General features: G+C 45.6%; 2 protein-coding genes across 2 annotated transcripts in view; one reads left to right on the top strand and one right to left on the bottom strand.

Moving 5' to 3' along the window:
• The window catches only part of DTX4 (deltex E3 ubiquitin ligase 4), a 40,339-nt gene extending 28,195 nt beyond the window's left edge, over positions 1–12,144 (top strand). The window contains exons 8-9 of the mRNA XM_021711060.1: positions 2,951–3,040; positions 8,727–12,144. Of these exons, the coding sequence (XP_021566735.1) occupies positions 2,951–3,040; positions 8,727–8,960 (324 nt within the window). The 3' untranslated portion in view covers positions 8,961–12,144. The remainder of the gene's footprint in view (positions 1–2,950; positions 3,041–8,726) is intronic.
• Positions 12,145–15,123: 2,979 nt separating this feature from the next.
• Positions 15,124–17,379, bottom strand: MPEG1 (macrophage expressed 1). Its single transcript, XM_008055410.1, has one exon. The coding sequence runs from the start codon at positions 17,322–17,324 to the stop codon at positions 15,174–15,176; it is 2,151 nt and encodes a 716-aa protein (XP_008053601.1). The 5' UTR covers positions 17,325–17,379; the 3' UTR covers positions 15,124–15,173.
• Positions 17,380–18,117: the final 738 nt, after the last annotated feature.

Genomic DNA, 18,117 nt, shown 5'->3' with positions numbered 1-18,117 from the left:
GATCGCTGGAGCCCAGCAGGTCGAGGCTGCGGTGGCCGGGAGTGGCCACTGCACTCCAGTCTGGGCGACAGAGTGAGACTCCAACTCAAAAAATAAATAAATAAATAAATAAATAAATAATAATAATAATAATAAAACCACCTAATTTTTAACCATTTTGGAACCCTGTCCATAATGTTAAAAAAAAAAGGAAAAAAATGTTTTCTTGCAGTTTTTTTAAAAAAGAGAAGAAAATCTTCTCTTGCAGTTTTGTCATTCATTCATTTGCTCAACCGTTCGTTTATGTTGCCAAGACATATTTACTGATCATCTATGTGAAAGCCTGTGCTAGAGTTGCATGGAATTGTCAATATTCTGTTGGTTGCACCTAGAAGGGTTTTACATTATTACATGAATTTTTTATTTTTATTTATGTATTTGTATACATTTATAGGGTACAAGTGTAATTTGGCTACATGGACAGATTGTATAATGGTGAAGTCAGGGCCGTTAGGGTCGCCATCACCTGAGTAGCGTACATGGTACGGTACCCAGCAATTTCTCACCGTCCACCCCCCTGTCACCCCTCATCCTTCCATGTGTACATTTATTTAGCCCCCACTTATAATGGAAAACGTGTGTTGTCTTTCTGTGTCTGAGCTGTTTCACTTAAGATAATGACTTCCAGTTCCATTCACATTGCTGTAAAAGTTATGATTTCATTCTTTTGTAAGACTGAATAACATTCCATTGTGTATGTGTACCATGTTTTCTTTTGTCAGTTCTCTCTTGATGGACACTTAGGTTGATTCCATATCTTTGCTATTGTGAATAGTTCTGTGATAAACATGTAAGTGCAGGCATCTTTTTTTTTTTGAGTTGGAGCTTCACTCTGTCACCAAAGCTGGAGTGCAGTAGCACACTTATGGCTACCACAGGCTAGACCTGCTGAGCTCAAGTGATCCTTCCACCTCAGCCTTGCAAGTAGCACACGCCACCATGCCCAGCTAAGTTTTTGATTTATTGTAGAGATGAGGTCTTCTTGCCAAGTTGTCCAGGCTGGTCTTAAATCTGTGGGCTCAGGCAATCCTCTCACCTCGGCATCCCAAAGTGCTGGGATTATAGGCGTGAGCCACCACACCAGGTGTAGATACCTTTTTTATATAAATATTTCTTTGGTATCTCAATTTTTAGTTCTTTGAGAAATCTCCATACTGTTTTTCTTTCTTTATTTCTTTGAGTTGGAATCTCACTCTGTCACCCAGAATGGAGTGCAGTGGCATACTCCTGGCCACTGTAGCCTCGACCTGCTGGGCTCTGGCAATCCTTCTGCCTCAACCTTCCAAGGAGCTGGAACTACAGGCGTGCACTACCACGCCCAGCTAATTTTTGATTTATTGTAGAGACGAGGTCTCTCCAAGTTGCCCGGGTGGGACTCGAACCCTCAGGCTAAGGCAATCCACTCACCTCAGCCTCCCAAAGTGCTGGGATTACAGGCTGAGCCACAGAACCCGGCCATCCATACTGTTTTTCATAGAGGTTGTACTAGTTTACATCCCTCTCAACAGTGTATAAATGTTCCCTTTTCTCTGCATTTTTGCCATCTATTTTTTGACTTTTTAATATGAGCCCTTCTGACTGGTGTAAGATGATATGTCACTGTGGTTTTAATTTGCATTTCTCTGATGATGGTTGGTGATGTTGAGTGCTTTTTCATATGTCTTAATCAGAGTTGCATCTAAAAGGGGTTTTTAAACAAAGTTCCATCCCTGAAGGGGTCAGAACTGCTCAGAAATTATAGACAAACATTTGCATAGGGGATAATTTGTTCATTGCTCCTGCAAGAAAATTCATTGCTTTTTTATGAGCTTCTCAAAGAGGCCAATGGGCCCATTCTGGGCCCTGATTAGGAAGCTTGTTCTTGCTCAATTATGCTTTAGTTTCTGTCTCACCCAGTGGCCTGAGGCTGCATGCTTGGTAGGGTTTTGAATGACAATAGTTAAAATATTGTTAGGGCAGGGCTTGGTGGCTCAGCCTGTAATCCCAGCACTTTGAGAGGCCAAGGCAAGTGGATTGCCTGAACCCGTGGGTTCGAGACAGGCCCGGGCAACTTGGCCAGACCTTGTCTCTACAATAAATCAAAAATTAGCCGGACGTGGTAGCATGCGCCTGTAGTTCCGGCTACTTGGAAGGCTGAGGTAGAAGGATCGCCGGTAGCCCAGCAGGTTGAGGCTGCAGTGACCGGGAGTGGCCACTGCAATCCAGTCTGGGCGACAGAGTGAGACTCCAACTCAAAATAAAAATAAAAATAAAAATAAAAATAAAATGTTGTTAGAAGATTTTTAGTCCTGAATATCCCAATCCCTACTGAAAAACAAGAAAACAAACACTCATGAGGACAAAGGAGAAAATTCACAAGAAACATTCCAAAAATGTGAATTGCATGGCTTGTAACTTGGAGTAGTTAAGGGGTTAAACTAACAAACAAAGAAATCCAGAATGTGTGTCAGTAGACCTGGACTTGTTTTAGCAAAGTCGCTAATATTATGGAAGCCCTGTAACATCCATGCTCTACAGTTTTCCTCCCTTGTAAAGCAAGAGTGACAAAGATGATAATGATGTTAAACATTCTCTGAACTCTTACTTTGCACCAGGCACCATTCACTTGACATTCTGAACTGTCCTGGAAGGAAGGTTTTCCATATCATTCCTGTTCAAGGAATGAGAAGAAAAGCCCCAGGAGAGGACTCCAGCTAATACAGAGGAGAGGCAGCAGGTCTAGGTCCAAATCCAGGTGTAAAAATGCCACAGCACAGGTGTTAAACAACCACTCACACTGCTTTCGGGGTCTGTTTTCTGTCCGGGCTCACTGGCCACTGCTAGTGTTATTATTACTTAAAGTAGACATTTCAACAGAAATATTTTTGAAAAAATGCCCTAGCTTTCTATCTTTCTTTCTTTCTGCTTTCAGGGCCCAGAACACCCAAATCCTGGGAAGAGTTTCAGCGCTCGCGGCTTTCCGAGACACTGTTACCTTCCAGACAGTGAGAAAGGAAGAAAAGTAAGAGTGGAGGTTTCAGCGGGAAAATACTGCTGTATTTATTTCAAAGTAATATTGAGGAATTTACTTCCAGGTTAGGGCCCAGAGTTTTGCTTCCTGCAATACACAGGCCAAGGAGAACTGGGTCTCTTTTAACTCTAGATGTGCATGGTAACAAGATCATATTTGAACCAACCATAGGTAAGAGTGGATATGATTCAATTTTTTTTTTCTGGTGGCTGGGGGCGGGCCTTTTGACTTTTTTCTTCTCTGGTATAATTTTGGCAATAATTCATCTATTTTAGGATCCTGTGTCCAGAGCCCTGCTGCTTAAAAGCTGGTCCTAGGACCAGCACCAGTGGCAACACCTAGGAACTTAATAAAAATGCAGAGGTCGAGGTATGGTGGCTCACACCAGTAATCCCAGCACTTTGGGAGGCCAAGACAGGAGGATTGCCTGAGCTCAGGGGTTCGAGACCAGCCTGGGCAACATGTGAGACCTCACCTCCACACAAAAAATTTTAAAAACTAGCTGATGCAGTGGCACGCACCTGTGGTCCCAACTACACGGGAGACTGAGGTGAAAGGATTGCCTGTGTCCAGGATGTCGAGGCTGCAATAAGCTGTGATCGTGTCATTGCACTACAGCCTGGGCGACAAGAGTAAGATCCTGACTCACAACAAATAAACAAAAAGAAATGCAAAAATTAGAACCTACTTCATTTTAATGAGGTCCTTAGCTGATCTGACAATGCATTAAGGTTTGAGAAGCACTGCTCTGGGGGCAGGGATCTTACCGTACAGGAGACGTTTTTCTTTTTGTGTACTTTTCTATTATTTGATGTTTCCCAAAAGGGCAGAGGGAACAATAATTGAATTTCTGGATGCCCTCATGATTTCTAATCAAGCTTCAGTGGCTTTATGAACTCTAAAATTAGATTTTAAAATATATTAGTTTTTCTGTGGATGAGGCCAGAAAATAATTGAATTTTCAAAATCTTTACTGATCTCTAAGGGATAAGAACCATCAATCCACTGGGCACCGTGGCTTATGCCTGTAATCTCAGCACTTTGGGAGGCAGAGGCAAGAGAATTGCCTGAGCCCAGGGGTTTGAGACTAGCCTGGACGACCTGACAAGACCTCGTCTCTACAATAAATCAAAAATATTAGCCGAATATAGTAATGCATGCTTGTGTTTCCAGTTACTTGGAAGGCTGAGGCAGAAAGATCACCTGAGCCCAGCAGGTCAAGACTACGGTGACCATGAGCGTGCCACTGCACTCCAGCCTGGGTGACAGGGTGAAACTCTGACTCAGAAAAAAAAGGGCGTCCTGAGAGAAACATCAGACAAGTCACGTGTTTTAGTCAGCTTTCTCTCCCCAATCTCAGCAGCTTGCTTCAACAAATATTTAATTTTCATGAACTTTTAATACCAGTGTCTGTGTCTGTGTTGTTGCTGTGGGTCAGCGTCTTAGTCAGTTCAGGCTGCTACAGCACAATACCATAGACTGGGTGACTTATAAGAAGTGTATTGTTCACAGTTCTGGGGCCTGAGAAATTCTGGATCAAGGCACTGGCAGATTCAGTGTCTGGCAAAGGCCCTCTCGCTAGTTCATATACAAAGCCTTCTCTCTGCGTACCCATATGGTAGAAGGGGTAAGGGATTTCTCTGAAGCCTCTGTTATAAGGGCACTAATCTTATTTGATGAGGGCTCTGCCTTGGTGACCTAATCACCTCTCCAAAGGTCCCACCTCTTCCTGCCATCACCTTAGAGTTGAAAATGTCAACATATGAATGTGGGGAGTGAACATAAACATCCAGACCACAGCAATCAGCTTCAGTCTACAACATGTGTCTTCCCATTTTGAAGCCCAGGTGGAAGGAGCAATCCTGTGGTCCATGCCCTTCCCATGGAAGCGGGCAGAGGACCAAGAGAAAGTCCAAGTGAAAGTGTATAATCCGGCCAGGCGAGGTGGCTCATGCCTATAATTCCAGCACTTTGGGAGGCCAAGGTGAGAGGATTGCCTGAGCCCACGGGTTCGAGACCAGCCTGGGCAACTTGGTGAGACCTCATCTGTATAATAAATCAAAAAATTAGCCAGGCATGGTGGCGCGTGCCTGTAGTTCCAGCTACTTGGAAGGCTAAAGTGGAAGGATCGCCTGAGCCCAGCAGCCTGGGTGACAGTGAGACTCCAATTCAAAAAAAAAGGGTGTAATCCTATTTAGAGTTCTTAGAGACTTGTGACTTCTACTCACATTTCACAGGCCCCAGCAAGTCATCAGTAAACCAGATAAGAGGTAGGCTAGTGTCCTGCCTAAAAGGAGGTGCCCCTGGTTTCTTGAGAGGAATCAGGTAGTTTGGAACAATGTGAGAATCAACCTCATCATGAAGATGTTCTCAGGCCGTGTCTCCAGACCGGTAGTTCGGATCAGCCCTGCTACCTGCTTGCCTTGAAAAACCAGATTTCAGTGCGGGAGCCCTGGGACTATATTACACTGTTCAAACTAGAATCCTGTTGCCATGAGCTGCTTTTCTCCCTCATTATGTTAATGGCATACTTAGAATCTTGGAACCCCGGACAAGACACGTTAACCTGCTTAGATTTTCGCTGTTACCCATCACGTTCAATGGACTTATCCCTCCCTGCATTCACTGTCTTCCAAACCACTCAACTCTTCTTCTAATTCTCCCACCACCAACCTAAATAAGACTTCTTCATCTTTTACCTGATACCAGTTTAGTTATCCCAGAGCCCATTTTCTAGTACCACACTCCTTTGTTTAAAAGAAAAAAAACACCACAACAAAGTTCAATCTTCTCAGCTCGACATATAAAACCTACTTGGATGTGGGTTTAAACCTTCCCCTTTTACTAATTCCCCACCCTGATCCTTCACATCTGCTGTTCCAGGACCCTAACCTTGGGCTTTGTTGGACAGTGAGGTATAATAAGAGCATAGGCTTTGGAGCCAGACCAGCCTGGGTTCGAGTCCCAGTTCTGCCATTTACTAGCTGTGGGACTGGCATAAAGCGTCATGTCTTTAAGTCTCAGTTTCCTGATTTATAAGATAGTGGCAATAATTTCTGTGTGGACAGGGAGTTGGAGGAATTAGGTGAAAGTAGCATTTGTAAAATGTAAATTGTAGTGGCATTAGTTGTTCTAATTATCCATGCCTTGAGCTTATATTTGTTTACTGTGTCTACACAACCTTCGCTAACTGAAATACTTCAAACCCTCCCCCCTTCAAGATTCAGCTCAGAAGCAGTCTCCTCCATGAAATCTATACTGACACCCATCTGAGAGTTGAGTAGTGATTCAGACCATGAGCTGTGGAGTCAGGCAGTCCTGAAGTCAATCCCCTCATATCCAGCCACTTACTAGTTATAAGACCAAGGCAAGTCCTTCATCTTTTGAGCCTCTGTTTCCTTGTCTATAGAATGAGGATAATGAAAGTACAGTTATGTGTCACTTAATGATGAGGCTGTGTTCTGAGAAATGCGTCATTAGACGATTTTGTCTTTGTGCGAGCATCACAGAGCGTATTTACACAAGCTTAGACAGTATAGCCTACTAGAACCTAGGCTGTATGGTATAGTCTATTGCTCCTAGGCTACAAACCTGTACAACATGTTACTGTAGGCAATTATAACACAATGGTAAGTATTCGTGTATCTAAACATAGAAAATGTTCAGTAGGCTGAGACCAGTGGCTCACACCTGTAATTCCAGCACTTTGGGAGGTTAAGGTGGGCAGATTGTTTGAACTCAGGAAGCATGACAAGACCTCGTCTCTACAAAAAAAAAAATCAAAAATTACCCAGGCATGGCGGTATGCGCCGGTAGTCCCAGCTACTTAGGAGACTGAGGCAGAAGGATTGCCCGAGCCCAGGAGGTTGAGGGTACCATGAGTCATGATCGTCGTGATCATGATACTGCACTCCAGCCTGGGAGAAAGAGTGAGACTCTGACTCAAAGAAAAAAAAAGAAAGAAGGAAAGGAAGGAAGAAAGGGAGGGAAGGAGGAAAGGAGGGGATAAGGAAAGGAAAGAAGAGTAAAGGTGCAGTAAAAATACAGTATAAAAAATAGAAATAGTTCACCCGTGTAGGGCACTTACCATGAATGGAGCTTGAAGACTGGAAGTTGCTTTGGCCGAGTCAGTGAGTGATGGTGAGTGATTGTGAAGGTATAGGATATCACTGTACACAACTGTAGACCATAAACACTGGTCGCTTAGGCTAGACCAAATTTGTATAAAAATACTTTTCTTTCTTCAACACTAAATTAATCTTAGCTTACTATAACTTTCCCACTTTACAAACTTTATTTTTTTAACTTTTTGACTCTTTTGTATTAAGACAGCTTAAAAACACCATTGTACAAAAATACTGTATTTCTTTATATCCTTATTCTACAGTCTTTTCTTCTGTTTGCTGTATGTATTTTTTTTAACTGTTTAAATTTTTTTGTCAAAAGCTAAGACACAAACACACATATTAACCTAGGCCTACACAGGGTCTGGATCATCAATATCAGCTTCTTCCACTTCCATATTTTGTTCCACTGGAAGGTCTTCAGGGACATTAACAGGCATGGCATGAAGCTGTCATCTCCAATGATAACAATGCTTTCTTCTGGACTACCTCTTGAAGGGTCTGTCTGAGGCTGTTTTACTATATATATATGTGTGTATATCTAGTAAAACAGCCTCATACATACATAAAACAATGATTACAAAGTATAGTATTTACTAGGCAATTGGAATTTTTGAACAGGAGTTTTTCAGCTTCATTCTAGTTTTACAGGGCCACCATCGTACATGCGGTCCATTGTTGACCAAAGCATTAATATGTGGTGCATGACTATACCTATTTCATTTGATTATTGTAATCATTATATGACCAATGCTGGACACTTAATAAGTAAACCCTTAGGAAACGGTAGCTTATATTTTTAATGTCTGCTATTAATATTACTACAACCATTATGATTTCTTCTCTTCCAGTGCATAATATGTTTTCAATATCCAGATCCTTATTATTGTATGCCTTCTTCATGTTGGACACTGCTCTGTCCAAGGCCTGGAACATGGCATTAGGCATTAATCTTGCTCAACAAAGATCTGTTTGAATTTAGCTGAATTAGAACATCCTGCAAGCCCCCATCACATTCTCTGAGACTCCGTTTCCTCATCTGAAAGAAATCAAAGTGCTCTGAGATATCATTAGAGAAATATTTCACAACTTTAGCTTTGGGTAAATTAATTGAGGTGAGAAGTTCTCCGATCATAAGTGACTTCAACTCCTAGATCCTGTCTTTCAAAATGCAGCCATTAATGTTGGTAGCTAATATTTACTGAACAGTGTGTTCCAAGCATTAGTATGAAAATGCTTTTCATGTAGTGCCCCATAAGATGTTCACAAGCTTTAGAGACAGGTCATACTATTGCCGTTTTATAAATAAGGACTTTAAAGATCAGAGAAGTGCTATAACTTACCCAAAGTCACACAGCTATTCAAGGACAGAGCCAGGACTCAACCTGTAGCTCCCTGACACCAAGTCCAGATCTTTTTCTCTTCCACTGTGCTGTGTAGGGCATCAGGAAGCAGGAAGGGATAGAGCCCTTGGGAGGACTTCCACCATCCGAGTAATAGTCTTTGACCGGCACCGAATGTCTGCCTTTTGTCTCTGGCCTTTGTTCCCCTAGGTTCTGAAGCTGCTGCTTGTGGCCTGGGATCGCCGCCTCATCTTTGCCATTGGTACCTCCAGCACCACAGGGGAGTCAGACACTGTCATCTGGAATGAGGTCCACCACAAGACAGAATTTGGCTCTAATCTCACTGGCCATGGCTACCCAGATGCCAATTACCTGGATAACGTGCTGGCCGAACTGGCCGCCCAGGGCATCTCTGAGGACAGCACTGCCCAGGCAAAGGACTGAGGCTGGAGGGGCTTTGAGGTGGGAGGGCCCGTGCGGGCCACAGGACAGGAAGTGGGGAGAGTCAAGGTAGAAACTGGTGCTGTGCCCTCCAGACTCCCTCTTCTCCCATCCTGTCCTGTCTCTGCCAGCCGTCCCTCCCAGCCACAGGGGGACAGATTGAATAAAGCGGCGTCATTCATAAACCTCATCCGACACAAAGGGGACACGGGATGAGGGTCATCCTGGATCTGTTCCCATGGAGTTTTCGGTGCTGGGTAGGCAAGAAGCCCCTCCCCCTCCCCACCTCCCAAGTAGGGGGCATGGTCAGCACACTTAGGGTATGGGCCGTGCCTGGGCGCTACATACCTTGGCCTTGTGAAGCCCGAGGTTCCTTTGCCTCAGCTGGCTTCTTGCTGCTTCCACTCTGCTTTGAGAGCGGAGTTTCCGCTCTTTTCTCCTCCGCTGGAGGCAGAGAGCTCTCACTGTGCAAGGTTGGGGGGCAAAGGGGTGAACCGCGAAACTGCTGTGACATCAGAATTTGGATGCCTTGGTGTGGAGCGAGGAAGCACTTCTTGCCAAGAGGGTCAGAGAGGCAAAAGCCTTGGGAGCACCTTCAGCTCTCATCAAAGTCCTTGGCTTCTCTGGGCCCTCCCCTCGTCCTCACACCTTTGATCTGTCCAAAGAGGCATCTGGTTCTCTCGTGTGGATGGATGGACTCTGGTTCCTCTCCGGGTGGCATTCCGTGATGCCATTTCTAGCCCCTCTCTGATCAAACCAGAGCCTGCATCCCACCGAGCATATGAACAGTTCTCAGGGAGAGGAGCCCATAGCCTTCTTCCCAACTCATCCTAGACCAGCTCAAAGATTCCATGAGTTTCATCAAGTCACTGTGAGTAGAGCCCATACTGGGCTCTGTGCCATCTGTGTATGTGCATATGTGTGCATGTGGGCGTGTGTGCATCGCTGAACCAGCTTGGTGGGGAGCCCCATCATGTCCCTGCACTCTGTTTCAAGATGCCAAACCTCAGCTCTGATGGGGATCAAACAGCCAGGCTGTGGTCCCTTGGCGTTCTTCACCCTTTGCCAACCCATCCCATAGTAAACTTAGACCCTGATGGAGACAGAACTGGGCTTGTGGGGGAGATGTGATGAGGTGATTCCTGGACGGACCACCCCCTTTTGATTTTGTTTTCAAGATCGGAACAGAGCCGATATTCGTCCAGTCTTGTTTCTACAAGGGCTTCAGTCTGCCTCCATGCAAACTTGCTAATCAGAGCCTAGGTGCTGGGCCCCTCAACTCCCTCATCTATTATAGATAGACTCAGAGCATAGAGGGAGTCACTTGAACTCATCCCTAACAGGGTTGGGACCACAGTTTGGTCTGGATCAACCTATGCCTGGGTTTTGTCCTAAGACCCTGTCAATCTCCTCCCCAACATTCTTCTTGCCTTTGACTCTCATAAAGGGATGGATTGGGGGTCAGGGAGGAAAGAAAGGGGAATCAAGAAGGGAAACCCAATTCCCCCTTTGAAAGTGGGTTCTTTGAACTATGTGTTCGGGGGAAGTTCCTCTGGATACACATTTGAATTTATATACCTCATGTTTTGGGGGTTTGACGTATATATATGCATATATATTTCATAATATTTGGAGGGTTTTTGATGCTAGAAAAATGGAAACAAAAGAACCTTCAAAAATGGTACTTAGGTTAGGACTAGGGGCCAAGCTTTCATGAGAGCCAGCTCCGAAGCTGCTTGCTTTCAGGCCTACAGCCATTCTGACATTGGTGTGGCCAGTGAGTTCACCTGCATGTCACCCAGTTCCTCAGACGTGCTGGTGCTGAACCTTTCCTTGCTTTCCAGATGGGTAGAGGGAGGCTGATCAGCTCCACCAAAAGGAGCTCTGATAGGAGGAATTGTTCTGCCATCCTCGTCCCAGTCTCTCCTGTCAGCCTGCAGCCAGGAGACCAGGAGACCAGGAGACTGGTCTCGAGCTCACTGCACCACGGGACAGTTTCCTGCTACAGTCAGATGGAAACCCCTGAGCTAAATGGAAGAGACATCCCTGTGGTGTTTAATGCCATGCCCAGGCCCTTTGCCAGGTTACCATGTACCAGAGATCAATGGAGAGCCTCGTAGGCTTAGTAACATCTCCACCTTCAGCACCCTGGTCAAGTATCTGCCGGGTTTCTTGGCCACAGAGATGAGGAAATAGACTGAGAGTCCATGGGTAAAAGACATAGTTAAGGTAGTAGGAGGTGGGAAAGAAAAGGCACGCTTTGGTGATGGAATAGGGTAGTGGGGAGAGACCGATTTCCCCACATCAGACAGCGGAAGGGGGCAGCCAAGAGGATATACCAGGGAGTCGGTATACCAATGGCAATACCACTTGGAGGGGTAGTCTTACCTTCAAGCCTTTCCTCCTAGGATTTTAATTGCGTCTGTGCCCTGTTTTTCCTCTCTGAGGACGCTCAGTAGGGGCTACCTCATCTCGTGCTGTTCTTCTTGTGGGACTTTCTGGGCAGAAGGGATCTTGAATTTCTAACGCTGTGCCAGGCAAGGCAGCGGGCAGTCCTTTGCCCTTTCTCTCGTGCCAACCTGGAAAGGTACAGTCAGTTTGAGCCAGAACGCTGCCAGCAGAGCCCTGCGCATCCGCCCCTTTGACAGGGTATTTTCCCGAAATACCCTGCTCTGTTCCCCTGGTCCAAGTAGGGGATCCCATGCCTTTTCTTTCACGGTCTTAGCACCAGCAGCCTAATTTTTCCCTTCCTGAGTCCCCAGGGATGACCGATGAGATTGCAGACAAACTTTGTCAGATGCTCATCCCTTGAAAGGTTACTTGTGTCTCTGTGGTTTCATGTGCTTTTGTGTTTTCATTCTCTTCCTCTTTTTGTAAAATTCTCTGTGGTTTTATACTTGGGTCAGAAGTATTTGTCCTGGTATTGCACTGTTGTGTGCATGAGAAGATTGGGGGAAGGCCCATATGGTAGAAGAAAGGACCCCTGCCCCCTTTCCTTATTCTGTGGTCGCTGGCATTGGGGGGGGGGCGCTTCTGGGAGAGGGCAGGTGAAATGTCCCAACATAAATCGTTCTGTTTGTAACTGGTGTGTTTTGAAGTCCTTGGTGTTGCTCTGTGAGAGGACATCGCCACCTGGTGCTCATGAGGTGTATGTGCAGAACAATAAATGGCAATGAACAACCACAAATTGTTGCTGTCGTTGACTTTCAGCTTTGAGTAGATGGGTGCACCTATCTGTGAGGCACCTGGGTTACCTCCCCCAGTCTGTAAGCAACCACAAGCTCTCCCACAGGATCGGGTGAAAGAGCCTCTGCTTTATGTTTTGTTTCCACATCTTTCCCACCCACACATTTCATACATTTGACCTGGCAGGACTCTGTTCCCCTAAAGGAACAGATCACTTAGCTGAGGAAATGAATAAGTGAACTTGTGGGAGAAAAACCATCTTTAAAATCACCAATGTTCACTACTTAAAGATCTCTTCGCCTGGCTACCAAATGTGTGTGTTTCAATCCCTTCAAGGTGTTGTTTTTCAAATAAATATTTGGTATTAATCATCCTAATATGAGAACACAAACATAAAACGCAAATGCAGAGTCATCTCTGTCACCCAAATCGGTCTCTATCTCTGATAGTCTAAGGTGTGGGTTTCTTGGAAGCCAGGGCTGGTTTTTCCACAGACCCCTGCCTAAGATCGCCCGTTTAGGAAACCGAGACTCAGAAGGCAGAGTCTGTGAGCTCCTCCATCAGGGTTCTGACTCTGTAAAATGACTTGATGAATGCAACCTGCAAACTCCCACTTTCTGATTTCATATGGATGAGCAGTCAGAAAGAGTGTTCCTTAATACTTATTTTAATGCATATTTATGTGCAGTCCTGTTCATAGAAATATAAATTTGTAAAGAACTTTTCATTCCAGTGGGCAGTTAGTACATTAAATGCCTGGGAACCTTTGGCTATATTTTGCCTTTCTGACTCAACACTCTTCCAATAATTTATAGAAAAATTAATATTTGCAGACAAGTGATTAGCTTGGCTGAAATGTACTTAATACCCAGATCCCACAAAACACTCAGAGGTTTAGGAGAACATTTTATTTTTTAAAAAAACTTTATTATGAAATATACATAGAAGTTAATAAAATGAAAAGGTACTGTTTACAGACATGTCCAAAGTGAACATCCAGTGTTCAAGAAATGGAACACCACAGTGTACCCTAGACTCTTACCTTGTCTCCCTTGCCATCACCATTTCTCCCACCACTCCACTTCCTGAGATCACCATTGTAGGAGAACATTTTGATGCTTAAGAGACAGGGTTAAGGGGAGAAGTTGTAGAAATCAGTGTCCCTGACTGGGCAGTCTGCAGAGCAGACTTTAAATTCTGTTAATCACTTCTCTGTGTCTCAGTTGGAAATGAATGAATGTCCTCCCTGCCATCTTCCCACAGGCTGGGATGCCTCAAGCTCCCTACATGAAGGGCTTATTCACAGTCCAAAATTTTGATTATGAACATTCACAAGAAGAGAACAAATTATCTTTCACAGGGGATAACTTAGTAATGACATTTAATATGGCATAGAATGAAGGCAATTAAAATGAAAAGAGACTGATATTAAAATTGAGCAAAGACCCAGTATTGCCAACTGACAATCATGCATCCTGCTAGATGCCCCAGGGCAGTCAGACTGGGGCGGAAATAAATGTGTCACACAAGTGGTGCAGGAAAACTTTTTTAGTTAATTTAAAAGATGGATGATGTCAGTTCCCTTTCTGCTGAAAAGAAAAAAAAAAGGTAAGGTGCATAATTCTACTCTGTTTTAGTTTTAGAGAGGAAGTAATACTTAGATTTGGGCTTACTTTGACTTCTTGCTTTTTTCACCTCGAAATAACGCAGACTTCTTTTTGGAATGTGATGTGGATATGACTGTGGTGTGCATGTAACAGGAAGACAACAGGAAGGTGAGGACCATCCATGGATGAGGGAGGAATTGTACTTTGGTAACATAGAATATAAAACTGCAATGCTTAATCTATCCAAATCTAGTTCTTTTCAGTGCCCCATTTATAATGAGCTAAGGAGGAAGAAATAAGTCATTGGTTGTGGGTAAAAATCCCAATTTCCCCTGAGCACTAGAATCTTTTCCAGTTTTTACCTTTTTTTTCCTTACTCTTTGTCTCCAAATCATTCCTTCCTCTTTGACCTCCTAATAGAAGTCTGTAAGGTAAAATATTTTCTGAGGACTTGATGACACCACCCAGAAGCCTAAGAGTGGTCTGTCTGGTCTTAGTAAGTCTTCATTGTGGGGCAGCTGGAAAAAGTGGAATTTTTTTTTTACGATGCTGCTGAGATGACCCGAGGAGATGACATAGTTCATTAATATGGAGTCCTCAAAGCTAAAAGTGGTGGCCAAGTAGGACTTGTCTTGTCAGGGCTCTGCCAGCTTCTAGGAGCATGAAATCCAGCCAATTAAAAAAAATATAGAGGGTCGGGCTTGGTGGCTCAGCCTGTAATCTCAGCACTTTGGGAGGTCAAGGTAAGTGAATTGCCTGAGCCCGCGGATTCAAGACTCACCCTGGAAACTTGGCGAGACCTCGGCTCTACAATAAATAATAAAAAAATTAGCCAAGTGTGGCAGTGTGCACCTGTATTTCTGGCTACCTGGAAAGCTGCGGTGGAAGGATCACCGGAGCCCAGCAGATCAAGGCTGCAGTGGCCAGGAGTATGCCACTGAATTCCAGCCTGGGCAGTGGAGTGAGACTCCAACTCAAAAAAAAAAAAATAGAGAAAGAGTAATGCTTAAAGGCAGAGATTCTTGCAACTCTCTAATCAGAAGCCATTGCAGACTCGAGGTTAAATGCATAGCTTCCGAATCCAAATGTTAACTTTCTCCCTGCTCTCTTTTTACCCAAGTGCATTCAGGTAAAGACAATTAGTGACACACATAGAGAACGGACACTCCTTTCTTATTTTTGCCCCCAGGATGTCTTCATTTTGTCCCCAGGATGTCTTCAAGAGCCACAACTGCTCCCTCTCCCCATCCCCAACCTTGTCCATGTAGCCGTATGAATTTCCTGGCCCCAGAGACCCAAATAAGAAGTTGCAAAGTTATACCTGCATTTTATTGCATCTGCCACTTCAACACGCAGGCAGGCAGAAGTGATCAGAGATGACTACTCTGGGTGGAGACGAGAGAAAACATTTCCAGGGAGAGAATTAAGCCAGACTCTGCTCCTGCTCTTGGTCAGGGGTGTCTCCAGCCATTGCAGTATCTGGAACCAAACTCTGCCTCCTGTCAATTGCCTGGTATCCCCTCTTCTTGAACTTGCGGGTGCCGTAGATGGCCACGAGGATGACAGCGGCTAGAACAGTGGTGACCCCCACTGAGACCCCAGCTGCTGCCCCTCCTGAGAGACCACCACCATCGCTGTGGATGACCTTCATGGTTCTGCGCAGCTCCAACGGTTCTCCCAGCCTCCACTGGTGGGTCTGAGAGTCTTTAATCCAGGAGCTCTCACTCTCAGAATTGGTCACTACGACAGTGTTGGTGGCAGCCTGACTCATGAGGGGTGGCTGCGTGTAAGGTGGGAGCCTGGCAGGGGGCAGGGACCCTCCTGTAAAGATCCCGGCCTTGACGCAGTAGGACACTTGGCATCCATCGCTGATGAGAGCTAGGTGTTGGCTGAAGCCCCCGGGGCACTTTTTCAGAGCAGGGGCCCCTAAATCTCTGGATATGGCAGGGTTCACCAAGGGGTTCCCAACTGTGCAGCTGAAGAAGCCACCAAAGGGGACTGAAAACCTGTTTCCCAATTCATAGTCCTGAGAAACACATACCTTGAGGTTTTCGAAGAGTCTCAGTGGAAGGTAGCTAGTTGGGCACGACTGTGCATTTGTCACGGGGTTGATGCTCTTACTGCTGAAGAGGCCTCCAAAAAGCAGTCCTGAGCTTTCAGGGACTTGACCACTGGCCACGCACCAAAAAGCTCTAAATTCAGCCTTTGCCACCCGGAACACGTCTTCGCACACGGTCTTGCAGAAGATCCGGAGGGTGCACTTCCGTCGACACTCCAGGTCGTTGTAACCCTCCTCGTGGATCTGGGATTGCAGGTGCACTGAGGAGTAACCAGGAGGGCAAGAGAAGTCGCCAGTGAGTGGATTCTTCTGCTCCAAGTTTTGGCAGAGGAGGACATATTTATCCCCTGAGAATTGGGTGCATTTCTGATAAATCCCACCCAGGGAGTAGTTGGTAAATTTCCCCTCGCAGGAACCATCATCAGTATTGGCTTGAAAATTGAAGAAGGGCGAACTGATATCCATGCAGCCAGGATAGGTGTTGAATGTGTAATAGCGTCTCACAGCAGCTTCCACTGTCTTCGACAACTTCTCCACCAGGGGCCCTGGCAAGTTAGGCAGCATGTTGGAGTTGATGAAGAAATGCAATGGCAGGCCAGAGCGGTCTATAGCCACCAGGTGGTTGGTGATTCCCTGCTGCCAGGTCTGGAGGGTGATACCTGGGTAGAAAGGAGCCCCTCCAATGCTTCGCACCCTGGAGTTGGTGCGGTTTGAGAGGTAGCTCTTGGTGACGGAATCCTGTGAATTGTAGCTATCCTCAAATTTGAAGTTCACAATGTTTTGGAAGGCAGCTCCAGCAGATGCAGTCAAGGCATAGTGGCTGCCCTGGCTATCCTGGAGGAAGGAGGCTCTAATGTGGTCCTCCTGAACCAGAGCAGCCCCGGCATCCACACTGGTAATGACGTGGGTGCCATAGTTCAGGACCAGGAGTTCTGCCAAGTAGGTGGCCATCCTCGTCTGGTTGTTCTCTAGATGGTCAGAGATTTCCAGGAGCCCCTTCCTAAACCCCCAGCTCAGCTGTAAAGCTGGACTGATTTTGACTGTGTAGACCAGGTTTCTTACCTGAACCCGGGTAGTTACCGATTGGTCCCTCACTTGAAGGGTCTTTATCCTCTGGAATTCGGCAGAGAACTTGCCATTGACTTTAGAGTAAAGGGAGAGCTCCATGTTGATGGAGTTGGAGGTGCTGCTCTGGTAATTTTTCCAGGATTCTAGGATTTCTGAGTTCATCTCCAGGTTGCTTTGTTTCTGGGGAATAGTGAAGATTTCATCGGGGATGATGTACTGTCCATCTTCTGTGGTCATGCAGTTGGTGTAAGTCAAGTCCATCACCCGCCCCATGTCCACATTCCGCAGATTATCCCAGCCTCCTCCAGGTAGGACTTCGAGGACAGGTAGTTTAAAGGCATCCTTGCATTTTTGAAATGCAGCCTCATCTGTATCTCTTGGAAACTTGCCCGTTTTAGCCAATGCTACCAGTGCCCAGAAGAGGACAGCAGCCCTGAAGCTGTTCATGGTTCCGACAGCCTAAGCCACACACCAGTCCTTTGCAGTAGCCAGCGAGCTGGGGCAAACTGAACAAATAGAAATAAAAAAAGCAGTTGCTGAAACAGAAAATTAACAGTTCTCCAAAAGCCACCAGTTCCTCCTTAGGCTAAGGTAATTGCAAAATGGGGAAATGAGAGTTGACAGGAAAACTAAAGTCCATTAGGACTTTAAAAAAATTATGCAACACTAGATATGCAAACACAGCCCTAAATGCTTAGTAGTTAATTACCTTGACTTTCCTCCACCCCCTCCCCGCCCCAGCTGATTACTCTACAGCAGTGGTGGGCACTCAGAAGTGCCCTTACTGCTTCCTCCACCAGAAAGTTAGGGTTTGCATTTTGTTCACTCCTTTAAATTTTCACCAGCTGCTCTTTCCTGGGTCTCTAATGATAGTTTCCGTTTACTGGAAATGCCAAGACTAATGACATGATCATCCTTTCTGAGACACCCTGTCTCCTCCATACCTTGACTAGCTGTAGGTCAAGTCCAAAGCCCAGCTTTCTCATTCGAGGGTGGAGGGTGTTCCCATAGAAAGAAGGAATAGAAATCTCAGATATGCCGGGCTCGGTGGCTCAGCCTGTAATCCCATGCCTTTGGGCGGCTGAGGTGAGTGGATTGCCTGAGCCCGCGGGTTCGAGACCCGCCTGGGCAGGCGAGACCTCATCTCTACAATAAATCAAAAAATCAGCCGGGCGTGGTAGCGCGTGCCTATAATTCTGGCTACTCGGAAGGCTGAGGCAGAAGGATCGCCTGAGCCCAG

Source organism: Carlito syrichta, unplaced genomic scaffold, assembly GCF_000164805.1.
Source record: "Carlito syrichta isolate Samal-C Ts95f unplaced genomic scaffold, Tarsius_syrichta-2.0.1 Scaffold301848, whole genome shotgun sequence".
In the NCBI taxonomy this organism is placed as follows: Eukaryota; Metazoa; Chordata; class Mammalia; order Primates; family Tarsiidae; genus Carlito; species Carlito syrichta.
The sequence above is the reverse complement of the archived record's forward strand: the minus strand, read 5'-3'. Positions and strand labels throughout refer to the sequence as shown.

Bases quoted from the DNA above. Each gene is read 5' to 3' on its own strand.
- MPEG1 (XM_008055410.1), bottom strand. From the start codon at position 17,324: ATGAACAGCTTCAGGGCTGCTGTCCTCTTCTGGGCACTGGTAGCATTG.